The 24777-nt window shown below is 40.6% G+C and overlaps 1 protein-coding gene across 2 annotated transcripts in view; it reads right to left on the minus strand.

Annotated features, from left to right (window-relative positions):
• SLC16A7 (solute carrier family 16 member 7) overlaps window positions 1–24777 on the minus strand; it is a 116820-nt gene that overhangs the window by 28367 nt on the left and 63676 nt on the right. For both annotated transcript variants that reach the window (XM_066591707.1, XM_066591706.1), the window contains exons 3-4: window positions 11944–12087; window positions 6562–7359 (exon numbers count right to left, since the gene is read on the minus strand). In XM_066591707.1, coding sequence (XP_066447804.1) covers window positions 6562–7359; window positions 11944–12087 — 942 coding nt within the window. The remainder of the gene's footprint in view (window positions 1–6561; window positions 7360–11943; window positions 12088–24777) is intronic.

The following is a 24777-nucleotide window of genomic DNA, read 5'->3' on the forward strand; positions in this document are numbered from 1 at the left end:
ATGTAGCCCCTCGCCTGCCCTATCCGTTTCTGTGTCGTTCCCATCACTTTCTTGAATTGCCCAGATTTTCACAAATGAAAACCTTAGCGAGCATCGGCGATATACAAAAGTGCTCGAGTCGCCCATTGACTTCAATGGGGTTCGTTACTCGAAACGAACCCTCGAGCATCACGAAAAATTCGTCTCGAGTAACGAGCACCCGAGCATTTTGGTGCTCGCTCATCTCTAGCTAATTGGCTTCTGAGTTTGGGGGTTTTTGCTTTCCTCTGGAGCAACAAGGGTGTTGAAACAGGCTGAGCTAGATGGACATTGTCTTCATTCAGCCCAACATACTATGTTACTATGTACACTACCGTTCAAAAGTTTGGGGTCACATTGAAATGTCCTTATTTTTGAAGGAAAAGCACTGTACTTTTCAATGAAGATAACTTTAAACTAGTCCTAACTTTAAACAAATGCACTCTATACATTGCTAATGTGGTAAATGATTATTCTAGCTGCAAATTCCTGTTTTTTTGTGCAATATCTACAAAGGTGAATAGAGGCCCATTTCCAGCAACTATCACTCCAGTGTTCTAATGGTACAATGTGTTTGCTCATTGGCTCAGAAGGCTAATTGATGATTAGAAAACCCTTGTGCAATCATGTTCACACATCTGAAAACAGTCTAGCTCGTTACAGAAGCTACAAAACTGACCTTCCTGTGAGCAGATTGAGTTTCTGGAGCATCACATTTGTGGGGTCAATTAAACGCTCAAAATGGCCAGAAAAAGAGAACTTTCATCTGAAACTCGACAGTCTATTCTTGTTCTTAGAAATGAAGGCTATTCCATGCGAGAAATTGCTAAGAAATTGAAGATTTCCTACAACGGTGTGTACTACTCCCTTCAGAGGACAGCACAAACAGGCTCTAACCAGAGTAGAAAAAGAAGTGGGAGGCCGCGTTGCACAACTAAGCAAGAAGATAAGCACATTAGTCTCTAGTTTGAGAAACAGACGCCTCACAGGTACCCAACTGGCATCTTCATTAAATAGTACCCGCAAAACACCAGTGTCAACATCTACAGTGAAGAGGCGGCTGCGGGATTTTGGGCTTCAGGGCAGAGTGGCAAAGAAAAAGCCATATCTGAGACTGGTCAATAAAAGAAAAAGATTAAGATGGGCAAAAGAACACAGACATTGGACAGAGGAAGACTGGAAAAAAGTGTTGTGGACGGATGAATCCAAGTTTGAGGTGTTTGGATCACAAAGAAGAACGTTTGTGAGACGCAGAACAAATGAAAAGATGCTGGAAGAATGCCTGACGCCATCTGTTAAGCATGGTGGAGGTAATGTGATGGTCTGGGGTTGCTTTGGTGCTGGTAAGGTGGGAGATTTGTACAGGGTAAAAGGGATTCTGAATAAGGAAGGCTATCACTCCATTTTGCAACGCCATGCCATAGCCAGTGGACAGCGCTTGATTGGAACCAATTTCATCCTACAACAGGACAATGACCCTAAACACACCTCCAAATTGTGCAAGAACTATTTACAGCAGAAGCAGGCAGCTGGTATTCTATCGGTAATGGAGTGGCCAGCGCAGTCACCAGATCTGAACCCCATTGAGCTGTTGTGGGAGCAGCTTGACCGTATGGTACGCCAGAAGTGCCCATCCAACCAATCCAACTTGTGGGAGATGCTTCTAGAAGCGTGGGGTGCAATTTCACAAGCTTACCTCAACAAATTAACAGCTAGAATGTCAAAGGTGTGCAATGCTGTAATTGCTGCAAAAGGAGGATTCTTTGACGAAAGCAAAGTTTGATGTAAAAACAATGTTATTTCAAATACAAATCATTATTTCTAACCTTGTCAATGTCTTGACTCTATTTTCTATTCATTTCACAACGCATGGTGGTGAATAAGTGTGACTTTTCATGGAAAACACAAAATTGTTTGGGTGACCCCAAACTTTTGAACGGTAGTGTATGTTAATAGAACAAAACGGGTGAATTGATTCCATGTGAAACTGATTTGCTCAATGTATCAGATGGTGAGAGGGGAAACTACTGATTATCACAGAACACACAATGTAGCTTTTACATCACATCAGGAAGTGGCAGCCAACTCAGAAAGCATGAAGGCAGACGATAAACATTTACAGGAAACAGCAAGTTTATAATAGCAATTATGACAGAATTCTGGCATTAAAAAAAAAAACTACATCTAAAATTCTTGTTTAAGTCCCACTTTCGCAAAAAAAAATTGCAACTTGTTAGCTTTTTGCGCTGACCTTGAAACTTTTCTAAAAAAAAATGTGTAGGGCTTTTTTGGGGAGGCGTGCCCTAAACTAACAAATGTATGTATAATTTACATATACAACTGTCATAATAAATTTTGCCAGAATTTTATGCTGGGTGGGATTTGGCATACAGAGCTTCTTCATGCATTGTGCACTGGGGAAAATTACACCACTTGGTATTGGAAAAGTCGTTCATAGTAAATTTCCCCCTTAGTGTACAGTATATATACAAATACCTGTAGAGTGATTGTACTAATAGGTATTCTTTAGGAAACATTATTCCCTCTTATTATATTAATAGTACAGTAATTGGCACTAAAATCTAGTATTGTCTTGTAAGAACTGCGAGAAGTGCTGTTTGCAGACTCAAGTATAATATTTTATACAGTAGTATAATAGTAATATATGACCTGCGAATGTGGAGCTCCTACATAAGATTTAATGTGGATGTTAGATCGCTAACTAGCTACTCTTAAAAGCTTAAAGTATAAAGGAAAGTACAATTAAGAGCAGCTATGATCAGTAGCTGCAGTCACTTATCTTTAGATGTAATAATAGGTTTATAAACTGTCACTTATATTTATAGAACGGTATATAGGTATTAATTGAGAGCAATGTAGAGCAAAGGGTTTACAGACACACCATTGTAACAAGGGCTATTAGGATAAAAACTGGGACTTATATTTTAAGCTTTATTCCCTGCATACTATATTACAATTATGTTTTGTGTCTCTTCACCACAGGCATAATAAAAAAGTAGATTTTAGATGGCACTATGCATCATGATATTCTCATCATCCTCTCAAGAACAGCTTAAAATTCTTGCAATCAATAATCATGGGTGCTATATATTGCTTCATATGTATTGAAGCAGGGGCGTAACTAAAGGCTCAGGGGCCCTGATGCAAAAGGTGAGCTGGGCCCCCCCCCCCCTCTATCTGTATCTGTACCCGTACCCATACCTAAATCATGCTGCACAGAGGTATAACTTGAAGCTTCTGGGCCCCAATGCAAAACGTGTAACAGGGCCCCCAACTGCTTTATTCATAGTACTGGGCTCCCTATATGGAGAAGAGAGGCCTTATGGGCCTCCTAAGGCTCCTGGGCCCAGGTGCAACCGCATCCCCTGCACCCTCTATAGTTACGCCCTTGTATTGAAGCATGGTACTGCTGATTGGTCTGTAAATCGCTGTCCATTAATGATATACTCTAATAAAGTTATATTTGTTTATTTTTCTCTTCTCCATATTCATGACCAATAAAAAGAAAATTTACTGTTGCTGTCCCAATTGTTAAAGCTTCAATTGTAAATTAACTTGGGATATAGCAGGTAGAAACATACTAGGGCTCACCACTTAAATGGCCACTGCACAACTTGTGTTAATTTACTGTCCATTGATTTTGTTATTTGAAATCCATCTATAGTACCAGAGATTACAAGATAGAGAACAGGATGTGAAGGAGGGTAATGACTCATGATGCTCATAGACATCTATGAAGAGGATGGAAGGAGGAAAGATAGAGACTCATACTGATATGCTGTTGTGGCAAATGGGGAAATATGTACTGTGTTACAGCTACTGAAATCACATCTATACTGCCCAGTACTGCTGTATAATGTTCCTACATGATGAAGTTATGCCTGTTTGTGCTATAAACAGATAGAGAAAAGTATTTCCAACCTCTTGGATAAAAGGCTTGAATGGTTTTTGACTGTTTGAGAGGATGTACAATGTATAGAAGACAGCATAGCAACAGTCTCCTTCCACCAACTCAGAGATAACTGAAAATTAAATATACAACTTGCAGAGTGATAAACTTATGATAAGTGCCGGATACAAGTCACCATTATGGACAGATATCGTGTTATTCCTGGCAGCTTGTTTTGAAAAGTCATCTGAAACTGTAGGCATACTTTAACAATAGAGATGAGCGAGTATACTCGCTAAGGCACATTACTCGAGCGAGTAGTGCCTTAGCCAAGTATCTCCCCGCTCGTCTCTAAAAATTCAGGGGCCGGTGGGGGGCAGGGAGCGGCGGGGGAGAGCGGGGAGGAACGGAGGGGAGATCTCTCTCGCTCGAGTAATGTGCCTTAGCGAGTATACTTGCTCATCTCGATTTAACAAATGACAAATTTTCATTCTCTCACGTGTTAATATGTTGTATTATATGGCATCTATAGATAAAAAAAAATGTTATTTGTGTGTACATTGAGAAGATCAATGAGAACAGTTGGGAATTTTGTTTTAGTTTGCATACAGTGTAGTTGCTTATTTACCGTATATACCGGCGTATAAGACGACTTTTGAACCCCGAAAAATCTGCTCTGCAGTCGGGGGTCGTCTTATGCGCCGGTAATACAAAAAAAAAAAAAGTGTAAAAAAAAAAAATTTTATTACTCACCTCCCACGGCGTCCTGTCGCGCTCCGGCAGGATGTCGCTCGCTCCGGCAGGCTGTCGCTCGCTCCTCGTCCCCGGCGCAGCATAGCTTTCTGAATGCGGGGCTTGAAATCCCCGCTTCCAGAAAGCTAATACACACGCCGGCAGCCATGACAGCATTGAATGGCTGTGATTGGCTAAAGCACACGTGGCTTCAGCCAATCACACTATTCAATGACATCATTGAATGGCTGTGATTGGCTGAAGGCGCACGTGTTAGCAATCACACCCATTCAATGATGTCATTGAATAGTGTGATTGGCTGAAGCCACGTGTGCTTTAGCCAATCACAGCCATTCAATGATGTCATGGCTGCCGGCGTGTGTATTAGCTTTCTGGAAGCGGGGATTTCAAGCCCCACATTCAGAAAGCTATGCTGCGCCGGGGACGAGGAGCGAGCGACAGCCTGCCGGAGCGAGCGACATCCTGCCGGAGCGCGACAGAACGCCGTGGGAGGTGAGTAATAAAATTTTTTTTTTTTTCTCCACTGAATACCGGCGTATAAGGTGACAGTTGGGGGGTCGTCTTATACGCCCCGTCGCCTTATACGCCGGTATATACGGTAATTGTTTTGTTTAATAAATTGAAGAATATGGGAAGTTCGAGAGGAACCAAGCAAGCAGCACTGTGGCTATGCCATAAAAACCTCAGAGAGAATGCTCCTTTAATGATTATTGGCAACCCTAATTGCATTTTTTATTAATGGTTGCCATTTCCTAAGAAACCTCAGATGGTATATATTATTTAAAGACTACAATATCAGTTTACTGTCTAAGTAGAAAAATGGCAAACATAACAAATGTATAGTACTAAAACGTATGCTAAGTTAATGTTCTTTAGGATTTACAAAAATTTGCAGATGTCAAAATGTAACATTTGGATTTCAATAGGCAATTGGACATTTACTTAGCTTCCACTATGGGGTAAAATGGAACAGTCCTATGCCTCAATGACCTATGTTTATTCACTAGGGTGGACTTGAGGTATGTGGACTTTCCATTGGACTCAGTAATCAATTCATATGCTGCAAGATGCTAAGCCCCTCAAGTGGCAGCAGCAGGCGGCCAAAAAATGTATGACCATTATATATTTTGGTATTATAAATTAATCAGTACAGAATATTCAACAAATTGAACTGGCATTGGCTGCTTCAATCATTTATTTAGAGTGATTAAACAGGATTTGTCAAAACAGCACTGTGCTTTCCCAGCTTCTTCTGACGTGTTCTCAGCATTGAGAATCTCAGCATGTTTCTCAAGATGGTCACCATGTACAGTCTTGCTTATCTGCCTGCTCCACTGAGTAGGTGAAGGATGCTGAGAAATGGCAGTTGCAATAATGCCATCTCTCTCATATCATTTGCTCAAGGTTTCCTTCGACATACCCAGTGGAACATAAAGAGGAGCAAGACTGATCATGTGTGACCAACTTGGAACAATTACGGAAGTGGATACAAAAAGGCTATTCAACATAAATAGCAGGTGGTGCTAGTCTAACATTAGTCCTGGTATACATGGGGATACAAAGTGTAAATACAAATAATTTTTAGAATTAAGGGCTGGAAATTAACTATAAACATTTTTTATGGAACAACCCCTTTCTTTTATTAGTGCAGCACCACCAATACTGTTTTTAATTTCTATAAAAAAATGTGTCATAAACTCTCATATAATAATCAGCAGAAATGATGTCATAATGATGACATATTAACACACACTAATGTTGCTCTCATGATTCAGTTTTGTTTTGTCATGAAACAATTGTATTTGTTATAGACTAATTTGCAAATGTATTACTTAATTTACTGTAGTTATACATAGATAAACAGAAATAGGTATTCTTACCTCCCAGAGGAGGCCCAATTAGAACAGGGCAACATTCCACAATGGTCACAAGTCCAACAGCACTAGAGAATCTTGCTGGTCCAACAATGTCCATCAGAGTTTCAAAGAGTACACTGCTTACCATACCAAAAGCAAAACCAAAAAATACTGCATATATGACCAGTCCAGTATAATCATTAGCTAACGGGCACAAAACATGGCAAACGCCATTATACAGAATAGCAAAACTAAAAAAATACTGTATCTTTGGACGTATATATTTAGAATTTGCCACCATTCCCATGGAAGGCCTTGCAACCATGTCTACAAAAGCTAGGATAGACAATAAAAATGCAGCTGAGTATTCGTCAATGCCCATGTGCTTAGCATAGGGAGCTAGGAAAACAATTGGAGCAAAGAATCCGAGAAACATGATGCAATTTCCAGATAAGTAAATAAGAAACCCTCGGTGTTTAAAGAGTGATAGGTCTAAATACTTGTTAATGCTCTGACATACTGATAAAGTCTCTTTCTTAAGAGGTTTCTGATCTGCTTTTTCTTCATCTTTCTTTACGGGTTTAGGTCCAAGAGGCCTCATGAGGCTTCCAGCCACACAACAGTTTAATAGGATAGCTCCCAAAACTAAAAAGCTTCCCCTCCATCCAAATTTATTGAAGAGAAACTGATTAAGAGGAGCCAATGTGCTTAAAAATACTGGGCTTCCTGCCATAGCCAATCCATTTGCAATTGGACGCTTTTTTAAGAAATACTTCCCAATAATTGCTAAAGCTGGTTGAAGATTAAATGCCAATCCAAGACCTATTTGGAGAAGAAAACATTGTTCAACATGGAATATATTGTCAATAAGCATTAATCAAAGCAAAGAAAAACTTCACAGCAAGTATTAAACATCAAGCAATATCTGCAAAGAGAAATCAGAAGCAGATTTGCTTCAGTTATGTCTTATTTCTGTCGTGCAGAATATCTGCTTAGCAATAGGAATACGTGGAATGCTAGCATTTTTTACTTAAAGTGGTTTCCTCACAAAATTGAAGAATGTGGCAATATGTTGATGGAGAGTTTGGATTCTCTAAAATCCAGCAGTGAGCTGTTATCACTAGAGGACGATGGGTGTGATCGGGCATTCAAATGAATGACTGTCCATATAATGTACGTATGGGTCCAGTCTGCCACTGATCATAGGCCCAAAGATGTATATATTTCCTAAAAGTGTTCATGAGCAAGGGTTGTCTTCATTAGACACCTTTTTAACCATTTCTATGTTATACAGCTGACACCTACCTGCAAGGATCATTTAACCCCTCAGATGCTGAGGTCACTAGCAACTGTGGCATCTAAATGGTTAGACAGAGGAAGGGGCTCACTCTTTCACCCCACTAAGTCCCCTATAATGTGATTGCAGGGCGCTGATGGGTTGCTGTTTAGCCAAGGCCATTACATAAATGATCCCCAGATTGTAGAGATGAGCGAACGCGTTCGTCCGAGCTTGATATTCGTGCGAATATTAGGGTGTTCGGGATGTTCGTTATTCGTAACGAACACCATGCGGTGTTCTGGTAAATTAAACTTTCTTCCCTGAGACGTTAGCGCTTTTTTTTGGCCAATATAAAGACAGGGAAGGCATTACAACTTCCCCCTGCAACGTTTAAGCCCTATACCACCCCCCCTGCTGTGAGTGGCTGGGGAGATAAGGTGTCACCCGAGTATTGAAATCTGCCCCTCCCGCTGCTCGCTATGGATGCATTCTATATGCGCTCAATGGGGCCAGCGGCAGCAGCGCTGACCCCATTGAGAACATATAGAAGACAAATCCTTCTTCTCTGGCACAGCTGTAACAGCTGTAGCAGAGAAGAACGATGTTTGCCCATTGAATTCAATGGAACCGGCAATACAGCCGACTCCACTGAATGCAATGGGCTGCCGGCGATCGCAGGATGAATGGTCGGAAAGGGGTTAAATATATAACCCCTTTCCTGCAATTCATCCAGAAATGTGTTACACTAAAAATATATACCGGCGTATAAGGCGACGGGGCGTATAAGACGACCCCCCAACTGTCACCTTATACGCCGGTAATACAGTGGAGCAAAGAATAAAAAGCATTACTTACATTTTTAGATGATCTGCGGCGCTCCTGCAGGCTGTCACTCCCTCCTGGTCCACGGCAGAGTATTGCTTTCTCCACGAAAGACTTTAAATCCCTGCCTCCAGAAGCACATGTGCCTTCAGCCAATCACAGCCAATGACAATGATGTCATTGAATGGCTGTGATTGGCTGTGTTTCTGGAGGCGGGGATTTCAAGGCTTGAAATCCCCGCCTCCAGAAACACAGCCAATCACAGCCATTCAATGACATCATTGTCATTGGCTGTGATTGGCTGAAGGCACGTGTCTTTCTGGAGGCAGGGATTTAAAGCCTTTCATAGAGAAAGCTTGTCTGCCGTGGATTAGGAGGGAGTGACAGCCTGCAGGAGCGCCGCAGATCATCTAAAAACGTAAGTAATGCTTTTTATTCTTTGCTCCACTGTATTACCGGCGTATAAGGTGACAGTTGGGGGGTCGTCTTATACGCCCCGTCGCCTTATACGCCGGTATATATTTTTAGTGTAACACATTTCTGGATGAATTGCAGGAAAGGGGTTATATATTTAACCCCTTTCCGACCATTCATCCTGCGATCGCCGGCAGCCCATTGCATTCAGTGGAGTCGGCTGTATTGCCGGTTCCATTGAATTCAATGGGCAAACATCGTTCTTCTCTGCTACAGCTGTTACAGCTGTGCCAGAGGAGGACGATCTTTATGCTGACAGTGGGGGGGGGGGGGGGGGCACTCTTGCCGCTATTGTGGCTTAATAGTGGGACCTGTGAACTTGAGATGCAGCCCACCATGTAGCCCCTCGCCTGCCCTATCCGTCACTGTGTCATTCCCATCACTTTCCTGAATTGCCCAGATTTTCACACATGAAAACCTTAGCGAGCATCGGCGAAATACAAAAATGTTCTGGTCGCCCATTGACTTCAATGGGGTTCGTTGTTCGAAACGAACCCTCGAGCATCACGGGAAGTTCGTTCCGAATAACGAACACCCGAACATTTTGGTGTTCGCTCATCTCTACCAGATTGCCATCATAGCACTATTATTACACCTTCCTAGAAACAGTATTTAAGAGGGTAATGCTTTCAGCATAAAACCCTGCAAAACAGACGTATTGCAGTGTATTATATAAACAATCACATTGTAAAATGCCCTAGTGATAATAAAAAAAAAATAAAAACAAAAACAGTTAAATTTTTCCAAAACATCTAAAAAACCTTAAAGTTCAAAATACCTATTCCGATTAATTATAATTACATAATTATGTAAAAGCATCCAAATGATTTTTGAACTATTAGAATTTTACATTACTTATCCAACACAATGGGGCATGCCATGCTGGAAACAAAGATCAAACAATGTCAGGAAGAATGGAATAAAAAATGGACAGTCATAGGTATCTAAAAATAGTACCTATAAAAACTTTAGCTCTGCTTTCAGAAAAGCAAACCCTCAAATAGCTTAAATCGATAGAAAAATGCAAAAAATTATGCTTTTCAGATTTTTTTTTGACGGAATATAAATAAAAATATATTACAATGCTCTATTTAGTAAAAGTAGTGAAACATAACAAAAACTATATAAATTTGGTAGGGCTGTAAACATATTGATCCCCAAAAAAAGGTAATATGACATTTTTACTAAGCAGCAAGAGGCATAAAAATGAAATACAAATAATTCCCCCCAAAATTGTGTGTTTTTCTTTTTACAACTGACAAAATATTTTTAAAGTTTATCAATACATTAAATTGTACCATTAAAAATACAATCTTCCCTGCAAAAAATAAGCAGTCACATGTCGATGCAAAAATAAAAATAAAAAAAGTTATGAAAAGTTAGGCAGGGATGAAAAACAAAAGTCTCCACCAAAAATGGTTGTGATGGAAAGACATTAATGACTGGAATGTCATGTGATTAAGGCCTTAGTCAGACGGGCGTTTTTTGCCGCGATTTGCGGATCGCATGACGGATGCGCATCCGCAAATCGCGTGACCGGTGCGCGCAAGTCGCCCGCAAATCGCCCGAAAATCTGCTCCTAGCCGCGTTTCATTAGAAACGGGCCGGAGCTGTCCAGCGCATTGCATTCAATGGAGACGGCAATACAGCCGTCTCCATTGAAAGCAATGCGCTGCGGGCGAGCCCGGGATGAATTGTCGGTAAGGGCTTAAATATATAAGCCCTTACCTGCAATCCATCCTAAAATGTGTTAAAATAAAAAAAAATTGCATTCTCACCTTCTGCCTGCAGCTCCGCTCGGCCGTCCTGCAGTGGGTGTGAAGGGGGTGTGAGTCAGACCTGCCCCCTGATTGGCTCAGCGCTGAGCCAATCAGAGGCATGCCTCACTCACACCCATTCATGAATTCATGAATGGATGTGAGTCAGACCTGCCCCTGATTGGCTCAGCGCTGAGAGGCAGCAGTCACTCACCCATTCATGAATTCATGAATGGGTGTGTGAGTGAAACCGGCCTCTGATTGGTCAGGCTGTGACCAATCAGAGCAGATCATTCAGCAGGCGGGGATTTTAAAGCCCCGCCGGCTGAATAGTGCCGAGAAGCAGTTCAGGAGAACTGACAGCGGCCGCGGCTGGACTCCGGCTGCAGCGGAAAGGTGAGTATACAATTTTTTTTTATTTTAACACATTTTAGCATGAATTGCAGGGAAGGGTTTATATATTTAACCCCTTCCCGACAATTCACCCCGCGCACGCCGGCAGCCCATTGCTTTCAATGGAGCGGCTGTATTGCCGCTCCATTGAATTCAATGGGCAAACATCGTTCTTCTCTGTCACAGCTGTTACAGCTGTGGCAGAGAAGAATGATTTGTCTTCTATATGTTCTCAATGGGGTCGGCGCTGCTGCCGCCGGCCCCATTGAGCGCATATACAGAAGCGAACAGGAATCGCAGATCGCAGATAGGTGCGATCTGCGATTTTTTGTTCTATAATTTTTCGGACGAGCGCATAAAAAGCGCTCATGTGTCCGATACCATTGCGAAGCAATGGTTTTAAAAAAATCGCCGGACGCATGCGCATGCGCAAATCGCGGCAAAAAACGCCCGTCTGACTAAGCCCTAAGGCAGTTATCATACATGCTATAATACGGTATTTCTCAAAATAGAACTGAACAGGGATGGAGGGATATCATCATAAGCCACTATTAGACTGTAGATAGATGGCAAGAGGTGTGTGTCCTACAGTACGAGACACTCGTATAGGACACCTTCTCTGCTATAGATGTAGCTCTTTCTCAATATCAGAATACATTAAATATTGTTTTTGTTACTTACCTCCGATGACACCAATACAAATGTACAGTTCAAGTACACTGTTGCAGAACGATGCTGAAATCATTCCTATGCTGCAGAGAAACCCTCCTGCTAGTACGACTGGACGACTGCCATATTTGTTTACCAGGATGCTACTTATTGGACCTACAATGTAAAAAATAAAAGGGTTTTTCCACACTGTTATTCTGCATTTAATGTTACATCCATGATAATCATTTTGTTTATTCTTAATAGCATTTGTCCAATCAAGACAACACCTTCTCTAAATGATTGCTGCAGGTCAAATTTACAAAACATGCAGGGGCTGACCTACAGGTACTTTAACAAAGGCCAATAGTCGCCCAAATAATCCCTCAAGTGAGCGATTATGGACCACTCCCGATCCGTGTAAACAGGCCTCCTGACATGGAACTCAGCAACAAGTTACCTAGTGGTCACGAGTCGTTCCATTTCAGCTCACAGAAATAAACAACTACTCAGTGGCTTCTCCCACAATGTAAAGAGGAGTTGTTCAATCTAAGAGCAACTACCTGTTTGCAGAGAATGTAAGTCGGTGGTTGGAAGAGATCTCTTTCCCACTCCGCCTCCATTCACTGAATGGATATAGCTCCTGTGTGAAAGCTCAGGAGCGATAGTTGCTGGAACAGCTGTTGGGCACCTATGAGCTCGAAAGTCGTACAGTGTAAAAGGTACCTTAAGTGTAATTATTAATAATAGTTATGATAAAAACTAAAAAAAAAAAACAATTTTTCTACCTGAAAATTTCAAGGTAGAAATGCCAAATACACAAATGGTTAAATAGAGCAAAATATAATGTAAAATATGTGATAAAACTAAATTTACTATTCAGCAGTAATATTTGTAGTCACATGTTCATTATATCAAAATGGACCTATTAGAAAAAGAAATGTCATTATTAGAAACTTTAAAATATGCTTTAAGCAATGAAATTTATTTAATGTACATCATTTAATAGCTGATTGCTCCCAGCAAGAGAAACCAAGTAATCTTGTATATGATACCTTTTAATGGCTAACAAAAACACATGATGTTACAGCAAGCTTTCGGGGATATCGCCCCCTTCAGGCTAATGGATGGAACTAGTTTGGATGGCACATAATTATAACATGCAGATGGGAGGGGGCACACCCCTCTTGATCTAAATAAATGTTCACACACAGAAATTTGAGACTTCAAAAACACAAGACAGTCTGAGCAGAGAGACAAACACTAAATCAGTCCACAGGAGCTGAGGAATTTGACAGTTTTATGATGTTTCTGTTCACCAATGCAAATCGGAAAAATACCTCTACAGCACCATCTATTGGATGGCAACATTCCTTCAATTCAAAGTGACCTTATAAATAAAGACTACAATTAGGATTTTTTGAACTAAGCCAGAAACCATGCATATACAGACTGTTTCGGGGGTGTTTGCCCCTCATCAGTAGTTTTTAAACCAAGCCAGAAACCATGCATATACAGCCTGTTTCGGGAGAGGAGCATTGCCTTATAAGTCTCCTTACTTAGCTTTTAGATGTCCCCTTGCCCCTTCTAGGTGCTCTCCTTGGGGAGAGACTATACCATCTCCATATCCACTCACCCACTAGGTGTCCCTACACACTTTTTGGGTGCTCTTCTTAAGGAGACATGACACTGCTTCTGACTCTTTCAATAATGCACATATAAGACAGAAATACTACCTCAACAGCACCCCCTATTGGATGGAAACATTCTTGTGCAATGCTCCTCTCCCCGAAACAGTCTGTAAATGCATGGTTTCTGCCATGGTTTAAAAATCCCAATCATTGTAGACTTTTTTTTATGAAGTAATTTTGAATTGAAGGAATGCTGTCATCCAATAGATGGCGCTGTAGAGGTATTTTTTCGATTTGCATTAGTGAACAGAGACCTCATAAAACTGTCAAATTCCTCAGCTCCTGTGGACTGATTTAGTGTTTGTCTTTCTGCTCAGACTGTTCTGTGTTTTTGAAGTCTCACATTTCGGTGTGTGAACATTTATTTAGATCAATAGGGGTGTCCCCCTCCCCTCTGCATCTGTATGTTATAATTATGTGCCATCCAAACTAGTTTCACTCATTAGCCTGACGAAGGGGGTGAGATATCCCTGAAAGCTTGCTATAACATCATGTATTTTTGTTAGCCATTAAAAGGTATCCTATCTACAAGATAGCTTTCCCATCAAGAGAAACTAAGTTATCTCCCCAATGCCCCTCACAGTGACTCCCACAGTAAATGCCTCACAATTCCCCCTTAGTGAACACCACGAGAAAGAGTACCTGTGTTGTGCACCCATATAATAAGAGTTCCCCACTTTGTACCCCAGAAAAGTTATAATACCCCCCAATGTTCACAAAGTAATAGAAGTCCCTTTGTGCCCCATAAAGGGTTTGTCAAAGTACATTTTTTAAACATTCTTGCTCCCCATGTATAAAAGTAATCATATACTCACCTCTCCCTTCAGCTGCAGTGTTGCAGCTCCGTTCTCTATGTTGACAGTCTGCAGTCTTACTGTTTATGGGATGTCACAGGCAGCTGGAGCAAATCACAGATGACAGTACTTGAACACTGCTATCTCTGTTTGGCTGCAGCAGCATCATCATAGCAGAGATCTGAGGATGCAGCACCAGCACTTGAGCTGGGGGAATCATTTTTATACATACAGAGCATGATTTTTTTTATTTAACTTCGATAACCCCCTTAAAGTAATAGAGCCCTCCCATACCACTACATAGTAATACAGCTCCCCCAACGCCCGTGTCCCTGTAAAGCAATATAGCCCCCTATGCCCCTATATAGTAGTAAAAGAGCCCCCTGGACTCCTATATAGTAGCAATAGTGCCCTCTATGCGCCTATATAGTAATATAGCAACCTATACCCCTATATAGTAGCAATAACACTCCTGTACCCCTATGAAGTAGTAATGGAGCCACCTGTTCCCCTATATAGTAATAGGACCCCTTGTGTCCCTACATAGTAATAATAGAGCCCCCTGTTCCCCATGTTATAGTTATAGAGCCCCTATCTGATAGTAATAGTGGAACCTGTGTCCCTTTGCTGTAATAGAGCCCCACGCTACCCTTATATTGTAATAGAGCCCCTGTCTGGCCAAGCACTATGAAGATCGACACTTCCAGACTGCCTGTTACGTGCCCAGGGTGGGAAACCGTTCCTAAGCACCAGACATCAGGAGGAGCATTTACTGCTCTGACCGCATAATAGGCAGCGGGAGGTCAGCACTGTTCTGTGATGGGAACAGGAAGTGTTGATCTTTATAGCACTATGCTTTATGGACAGGGTGAGCGCAGGAGGGACAAGCCTAGCAATGGTAGAGGTGAGAGGGGTATTTGGGCCTGCCTAGCTTAGGGGCCAACTGCGACCCCTATTGCTATGTCACTGATACAAATATTAGGAGAGAGAGAGAGGGTTTTTTTTTTCTTCTTTTCTTGTTATAAGCATAAAATTGCTTATTGGTGAGACCAAATTACGGTAGGAAATCCTTCTTGTCTTTTGTAATGCCAAACAATCATTCAATTCCATATGAGTAATGAATGCATTTGTGGTAGGAGGGATTTGTGGATTGTATCTGATTAGTTCTAGTTGAATTTACCCAGCATACATAGGAAATTTATAACTGTGAAAATAGTTCTGTCAGCATACTAATGAAGTGATTCATAAGGCAAAGATGAAGCACTGTTACATGGTAGACCTTGATAAATGGACCTTTTTACTGAGGAAAGAAAGAGTCGAACAAATACACTAAAACTACATTTGGGAAGCTGACAGCCAAAACACTTTGCATGCTGCCGATATATTGTGAATGCAATTAAAAAACCAATGCCTTTAGAACACTGAAGAACAAAACGTTAAATGTGTATCATGTACAGCTCTATGGTTAACAGATCTAAAAAATAAATGCAATTGGATGATAATACAGAGTAGCATCAGACTCATCTATAGGATATTGTATCTGTGTCTAAACCAACCGGAGGTACCCTCTTATCTGTTGGTGGGCCAGTCCAACCATAGGGCTTACGATGGCATTAATTAGAGTGTTTGTCTACGAGCGAATACATTTAGTAATCTACTCTACATTTCAGGTTGGAGCCCAAGCGAACCTGCAGGGGCTTGTAATTCAGGGAGGCTTTTACATTTATTTACACATTTTTCTAACTATAATTTTCTTCCATGGATAAACACATATACTTCGATGTGACAGCTTTCTGTAGGTATACATACATATGCATACAACTGCATGCCTGAAATGTCAGCTTGAGATAGGAATTGCCAAAGAGATTGCATTAAAAAGTTTGCACACTCTGTGCAGAGTCAACATATCCTTATTCATTACTCCCTTACTGAACTTTTTCAAATAGTTTTAAATAGTGTTACAATTTTGGAGGAAATTAATATTATGGAACACATTAATTTATAATCAGTTCACAGACAGACATATGGGATTTAGAAAGTTCTAGTTAAAAGAGCTCAATAACCATTTCTATTAGGCATTTTGGTAATAGGCAAAGGTCCTATTACCAGGAAGTGACTTTTTGCTCAATCACAGCAGCCCTTTAAGTGCACAGCCTGCCTGAAGGTCCAGATCGCATTTACTGTATATTCCGGCATATAAGATGATTGGGCGTATAAGACGACCCCCCCAACTGTCGACTTATACGCCGGGAATATGGTATAGGGAAAAAAAACAATACTCACCTCCCGTGGTGTTTCCTTGAAGTCCCCGCCTCCAGAAAGCTAATGTTCTGATTGGCTAACTCAGGAGGCATCAGCCAATGAAAGCTGTCATTGAATGGCTGTGATTGGCTGACGCCGCCTGAGTTAGCCAATCAGAGCATTAGCTTTCTGGAGGCGAGGATTTCAAGCCCCGCATCCAGAAAGCAATGCTCTGTCGACGAGGAGAAGTGAGCGACAGCCTGCAGCAGCACCGCAGAACGCCGAGGGAGGGGAGTATTGTCTTTTTTTTTTTTTCTACAGCTTGTACCCGGCGTATAAGATGACCCCCAACTTTGGAGAAGATTCTCTGGGGTCATCTTATATGCTGGTATTTACAGTAGTCCATTTCTGGCTGCCCAGAACAAAAAAGTCTTACCCATGGATTGTGTCTAGTATTGCAGTTCTGTCCTAATATCTGGAATACCAGACAAATCCAATAGCAAGAGAGGTTCTGTTTATGGAAAGAACACCCATTTTCCTAATCCTAGAGGTCCACTTTAATCTAACCCAAAGTTTAGTTTTTGGGTAAAAAAAAAAAAAATGTTATTTCTCAGAACTGATTTGCTATTGGAATTTGTTACTTCACAGAAATCTAGAGGAATATTAATCCATTAGTGACCACTAGTATTCTGTTACGATAGTGTGGGCAACCTAAGCATGGGAGCCCATACGATCGTACCCAAAAAGGGGTGAAAATAGATGGGATGGATGCACACAGGAAGCACCAGGGTCACACGGGATTCACACAGGTTTCAGGCAAATTACCCTGTTCTACGTGGGAGGATGGCATGGCCCTACCTAAGCGGGGGATTCCCCCCAATAAAGGGCGGCCCAGCGGTCTTCGGAACTGGGCCCTAGCTGAACCTAGGAGCCACGCAGCAGAACAGGATGCATTCACATGCCACATGGCAGAGACTGAACAACAGGACCAGAATACACAGCATACAGCAGCCAAAATGCAACCACTAGAAACAGATGATAAGCTGAATGTAAATACCAGGTATTGGTTGACATTTTGTACAAAACATGGAAGCTAGCGGGCAACTTCACGGCTCCTGGTTATACCACCAGTCCCTACACTAACTAGGAGTCCAGCAGAACCGGACAGAGTTCACACAGAAAGCTAGGACAGGACACAGATAGCAGGTCATGCAGCAAACTGACACAAAACTGACAGAATTTAAACGTACAAATGGACATGAACCAGCAAGACACAGATCACTCAGCAAAGCTTGCAACAGGACAGAACAGAGCACTGGACACACAGCCAGCTGCAACATATAGAAACCCAGACAGACTCCACCCAGAACTCACATGTACACAGATGAAACTCACAGCAAGTCTATGTGTCCTCATACCAGGGGGAATAGACAGTCAGCTACACAAGCTGACATAGGGAACCGTGTCAAGTTATATCAACTGACACACAGAATAAGACATAAGACCTTTAGAGGCTGCACCTGTAAAGGGGGAAGGAAAAGGGGGCTGCATGTACTGCAGACTAGGACTACAGGTGTCCAAACAATCTTTAGGGAAGCAGAGAGACACAGACCTACTTGCAAACACAGATCAGAGTGGGAACAAGCTGAACATGACTGATAACCCGGGGGGGGGGGGGGGGGGGGGGGCTCAGCCAGACTGACCAGGAGCTGGGTTTATATGTGAGCACAGATCCAGGAGATTGGCTAGCAGGAAGTACGACACCCAGCCAGCTCAATTAACCCTCAACCACCTGTAGCTGTGCTGCTAGGAGTACATAGTACAACAGATCCCAGCAGCACATGCAACATATTCCTTTTTACGTTATCACTAATGGTCTTTCTTCCCTTGCATGCACCTCTTTGAGGAGCTGTATTCGAAGTTTAGCACAGCTATCCTTTGCTGAGTATTGCAGGAGCTCAGCTGTCTGAAGTCATTTGGCTCCTGCACTATTGGCTGAGATCACAGCTTGCTCTGATCCCAGCCATTTAATCTTTAAGATGCTATGGTCAATGTAACTAAAAAAATCTAAGAGCTTGGCAGCAGGGGGTTTTCTGTCCCAAATTAGCCTGATTAGTAGACAGAAAAATAAAAATATTATAAGTCTTTAAATGCAGCAATCCAAAAAATTTTTTTTCAAAAGGCATTTCTATATATATGAATATATGAATTTGGTATCATTGTAATTATATTGACACATAAAATCAAGTTAACATCATACATACTGCACGATAAATGCCATATTTTAAAAGATTGCAGGGTTTGCTGTTAATTGTGCCTCCAAAACAAAAAGGAGTAAAAAGTGATCAAATGTTCCCAAAAATGTTATCCATGAAAACAGCTCATCCTGCCAACAGCTCAGCCCTCAAAGAACTCAATGGAAAAATAAACCTGTTCTGGCTTTGGGTATACAATGATGCAAACGCAGTATTTTTCAAGTATTTTTATTGTGCAAAAGTAGTAAAATATATGTAAACCACTCCCTGAAAAAAAAACCCCATATATTTGGTATCTCTGTAATCATGCTGACCCACAGAATGTTATTGTGTTACTTATACTGTATAGTGAATGCTGTAAAAGCAAATCTCAAAAAACAATATTTTTCTTTAAATTTAAAGCCCAAATTAAGCTATTAAAAACACAATTCATTCCACATTTTTTTTAAATGGCTCTTTGAATGCAACGAGCAAGAAATCAGAAACATTCGTCAGTCAATAGGGCCTGAAATGTATCTGTCATTAAGGGGTGCACATTTGCCTGTTTTATTTCTCAGAACACAAATGTATATGCTGGCTCTAATAGTAAAACCTTAAACATCTCAAATGTTTTAAACTACATTGCATTTAAAAAATGTGTTTATTTTTAAAGCATGTTCTAATCCTCCTTTCCTTGCCAAGGATGGAGTCTTGAGTGAACTGTCAAATCATTATAAAAATGTATCAAACACTGTGACCCGTGGCACTTGTAGTGAGTAACCTGACATGTAAAATGATTTATTGCTGTAATAAAATCTCTTATACAGTCTTTAGTAACTAAAAGGTAATAAAAAAGTTTGGAACCGGCGTCTTAGAAAGAAGTATCTTTGGATGCCTTGACATTTCTTAATAAAGATCAGGTGAAAAAAAAAGTATTACTTATCTATGATAAATGCATATTTCATGATTGATCACCTTAAAGCAGTAACTATGTAACAGCATCCTTTTAGAGCCTTTTTTGGGGAGGGCTGCTGTGCTGATAGTGCTTCCAGACAGGGGCGTAACTATAGGGGATGCAGGGGATGCAGTTGCACCCGGGCACCTTTGGGGCCCCATAAGGCCTCTTTTCACCATGTAAGGAGCCCAGTACTATGAATGAAGCATTATAGTTGGGGGCCCTGTTACACATTTTGTACCAGGGCCCAGAACCTGCAAATTACACCTCTGCTTCCAGAACAACCTCAATTATAAAACTCTTAACTGAGTGGATGCCTTTACTAATTACTAGTTGATGCCTCTACTGTATCTACATAGGCCTCCAATTTAATGCAAAAGCATACAGTTTAAATCAATGCAGATCTGTGGCATACTCCATATGTACAGAGATACTCTTCCCCAAAGCATTGCTTCTAGAGGGTAATGTCACAGTATAGAATAGAGATCGTTCAGCTTCATATGAAGGAACTGTATGACATCCATGTACTGCCACTGTAAAAACTGCAAATCTCGTATTTTTGAGGGCGATTTCACACGGATGTATTTCGCTGCATTCCACCCGCATGACAGTCGTGCAGTAAGTATGTAATGATATTGCATACTTACATGTCACCAATCACCATGCTTTATCTTGGCGTGTATACTCGTCTAATACGTGTCAAGATAGAACATGCTGCGATCTCTATTGTGTGTGAGCAGCTACATAGGAGCCTATGGCTGATTGGTACAGGGTATTACGCCTGCAAAATTTGTATGTGTAATACACGGTAACAATACGTTCATCTGAACGAGCTGTTATGTACTGTAAATAGGGAAATGGGAAGTTAATAAAATATGCCTAAGATAGAAAAAACTTTATTTAAGCAATGAGTCATTCTTGACAATACATTCTCTTTCAGATGGCCATGTAAAAATCCCGTGGCTCTCAGCTGCACTTGTCTCTGATGGAAAATGCAATGTAAAATTAGGGCTTTCCAAACAAGCCCCTTGATAAAATCACATGTGTAAAATATAGCATAATCAAAAAGAAGCATCATGAAAATCGGAGAATATTCATAAAACGAATTAAGCCACAATAGTTTATGTGTATCATTCACTACTGTAATATGTTGACATATAACATGTAGCAACATGACAGTAATAATTGCACAGTATTAACTCTATTTGACGGCTCAAATTTAAAGTCTCAAATATGCAAGAAGTTTCTGTCTTGGCACAAATAACAAGTCTTTCTAGTTTAATACTTGGTAAGAATTCTCTATGACTCCACTAGCTACATTAATCCCACATAAAAAAAAAGGATTTAACTATTTAATTTCAAAAATATTTCAATATATTAATAAACGCAGCATCTTCTGGCACTAAACGGTAGGAAATAATAACAAGCTTACTAAGTACCCATTAGCCATTAGCTGAAATACACCAATAATATCCCCAAGGCACTCATTTCTATCCTCCTTACTTCAGCAGAATAGTGTAATGATACCTTAAAGTTTATTGTACGTATTCCTATCCTTGAAAGTTGCTGCATGCACAGATTATCAGTGTTATTACAAACACAATAACAGAAATGATTGCTTCCTGTCTACACCCAAGTGTTTCTAGCCCAACACCTTTATGAATATAACAAATTATCGAGACCACTTTGAAAACCGTAGTTATGCAGTTTGCTATAAATTGCACTAATGATTTGACTTTGGTGACCTTTACATACTTTCTGCCTTCATTTCTCTCTCCATGGAAATAAATAGAAAAACAAAAGCCACCCGAAAAACATGTAAAAGAATGATAATTATGTTTATCGCTTATTTCATATTGAGAATTCATTATATAAAATTACAGTAAACCATCTGCTTGTCCATATGGTGTTCTGGCTCATCTCAGAATATATCTTTAGCAAAGATTAAAATATTAATAAATGCCAACCAACTATGAACACAAACAAGATGACCATGAAAGTATTATACAGCAGAACTAGTTGCATTTAAATGTTATTCTAGGTAATGGGTAATTGGGGAATAGTCCTCGGAATATGTTTGAAGAAATGTGAAAATGTTTATAAATTGATTGTGAATGTACATTAACTTCTTCATCAAAAACATTCAATTGAAGGTCATGCATGAAACTTCCAGAAGTAAAGAGATGTTAAGGTTATGGAATCTAACTGTTCTTGGGGTCCCCCAATAGACAATTCGCTTCAGTGGACAGCATGTGATTATTCCTAGTTTCAAAAGGCGACCTACAAATATAAGGCTTTGTTTGACTAATTTCTGTCTTTCCCTGTAGGGTAGAGGCTTTCCTGCTAACTAGCATCTGCTAGTTGATATTCACAGCAGCATGATTCCACCCATTATTAGTTCATCTCATTATTAGTTCTCATTATGTGCACATTCAGACAACACCTTTATTTATAGAACTAGCTGATATACCCGGCTTCGCCCGAGTTAATTTGGTACTGGTGATTATCTGGTGTTCACACAGAAAATCTTATGAAGTCTCAGAACGTATGTGAAAATGTCACGCGCAGAATGTCCACCTCACACACACTGCTCGTAACACACAGATCAGATAGATTCCTCTCAGTGTATAGGCAGATAGGAGAGAGATTTATCTCCGACTGTATGTGAAAATGTCACCCCACAGAATGTGCCCCCTCACACACTCTCATTTTTACCCTGAAAGGTAACGCCCCTTTTTTATTCAAATTTCCTACCCAGACTGAAGGTTGCAACGCTAATTCTTTTGCACTTAGAATTGAATAATCGAGTTGGGACCCATTAACTTTTTCTATTTATGACAATCAATGCTCGTGCCAAATTTCAAGTTTCTATGGCATTGGGAAGTAAGGGAATTAGATTACGTACGTAAAATCTGGACGCTGTTTTTTTTCCGCTAGAATTGAATAATCGAGTTGGGACCCATTAGCTTTTCCTATTTTGTACATAATCTATGCTTGTGCCAAATTCCATGTTTTTACAACATCGGGAAGTTGGAGAATTAGTGGCAAGTCAGTCAGTGAGGGCTTTCGTCTATATATATACATAGATAGATAGATAGATAGATAGATAGATAGATAGATGATAAGCATAATCCATTTGTGGACAGTAGGTTCAACATAATCAACATGGCCAAAACCATGCTACTCTGTATCTAGATTATTGAGCCAGCAATATTATGGTGCCCATTATGTGTTTCACCATGTTCCTCTAAAAAGAGAAAGTACTAAAACAAATATCTAGAATTTGCAACTAAGTAACAGATGGTCATATGATCTCAGTTCTGATTTACTTACTCAATTTCTCACTATGTGTGATGGACATGGATGCTACCACAGAAACTGCCTAGCAGGGGACACACACTCCTATTACAGTTACAGATGATGATCACATAGCTCCTGTCACATTGTTACAATAGAGGAGATCACAGCTTATCCTGCTGGCTGTATACTTATGGTCTGTAGCTTATTTAGAAGAATAAGGGGATGAGAATTAAACTGTTCTCCAACAGGCAGAAATGGTATAGACTCTAGATAATACTGTGCTTGATGCATTATACAGAGGAAACCTCTAGAGTGCGACAGGCAATGAGGTGAGAGGTGCAGGGATGAAAAAATGTGTTTTTACTGGAGTGGCCCTTTAAACAATTAGTCTTATTCAACAGTGACTCCCCTTTCCATACTGGTCCTTAAGCAGTGGTGAGGGACCTCAACTACTGTGAGTGATCCAGCCAAGCTGGGTTGAGACAAAGTGACTGTTCATTTTCAGCCCATCCTAATTGTTCTGCTATTAGTCTCCGAGAGGCTACTGTCTGCCAACTTGTTTGAATGCAATTCATGGGGCCCCATCAGTCCCTTAGTATAAGAATTTCCCTGCACCTCTGTGAGTTCTTGGGGTCACTACGCCAGTAGCTTTCACAGAATTCTAACTATTCTTGGATACAACTGTGCAACGTATACCTCACATATTACTATACACAACATAAGATTATGGCCACAAGCTACAGATTGGGAAATTCAGTTCTGGTTCAAGTCCTGTACCAGTGAATGAGAATGACTGATCGATTGGTATTTGAATCTAACAATTATCGAATGAGCCAACCATGATTTTCATGCTTGCATGAAATAAACAATGAGCAAATGAATTAATGTCCATTGTTTGGTCGTTGGCTATATTTACACTGAACAGTATCATTGAAATTCAAATAATCCAATGATTTTTTTCGAACGATAATTGTTTTTTGTAAATGCATCTTTAGGACAGCCAGCCAGCCAATCTGTCCCCTGGTCAATCAAAATTTGGCCAGACACTCTCAGCCCAAGCTGATCAGGCAATCACTTTACAAGGTCTTTTATTCTCTGACACCAGACAACCAGCTTATCTCACAATAGCTGTATACAGACCTGCTCTGATACTATGCGCAGTCAATCCCCATACTCTTCCTCACTCTCACCATCTACTATGCCTTCCTCTTAGTTCCTTCCTTTGCAGCAAGGTCACAGTAAAATGCTCTGTGCCATAACATGGCCCCTATATCAGCGCTAAGCCACACATGATCTCACATTTAAATTGGACGAGTCCTCCTGCAAACTGGGAGCCAGATAGCTATGCTCACTAGTGACCAGTCCCACTGGTACACATTGGCGCTACTGTCATGTACAGCTGTCCACTGGTCATAGTCAACACAAGAGCAAAGCAGTTGAACAGTACAAGTAGGGCCAATCATGAAGGTGCACAAAAAAAAAAAAAGATAAAAACTAAATAAATGCTGCTCAAATGCTTGTTCTTTTCCCAGCTCAGGTGTATTGGGCAGAGAAGATTTCACAACTATGCCGCTTTAAAGAAATTGCAAACTGGGGAAATGGTACAAGACAAATTTTTAAATATTTAGAAACCTTGGAACGAATACATCACT

The sequence above is a fragment of the Eleutherodactylus coqui genome, chromosome 2 (genome assembly GCF_035609145.1).
Source record: "Eleutherodactylus coqui strain aEleCoq1 chromosome 2, aEleCoq1.hap1, whole genome shotgun sequence".
NCBI lineage: Eukaryota > Metazoa > Chordata > Amphibia > Anura > Eleutherodactylidae > Eleutherodactylus > Eleutherodactylus coqui.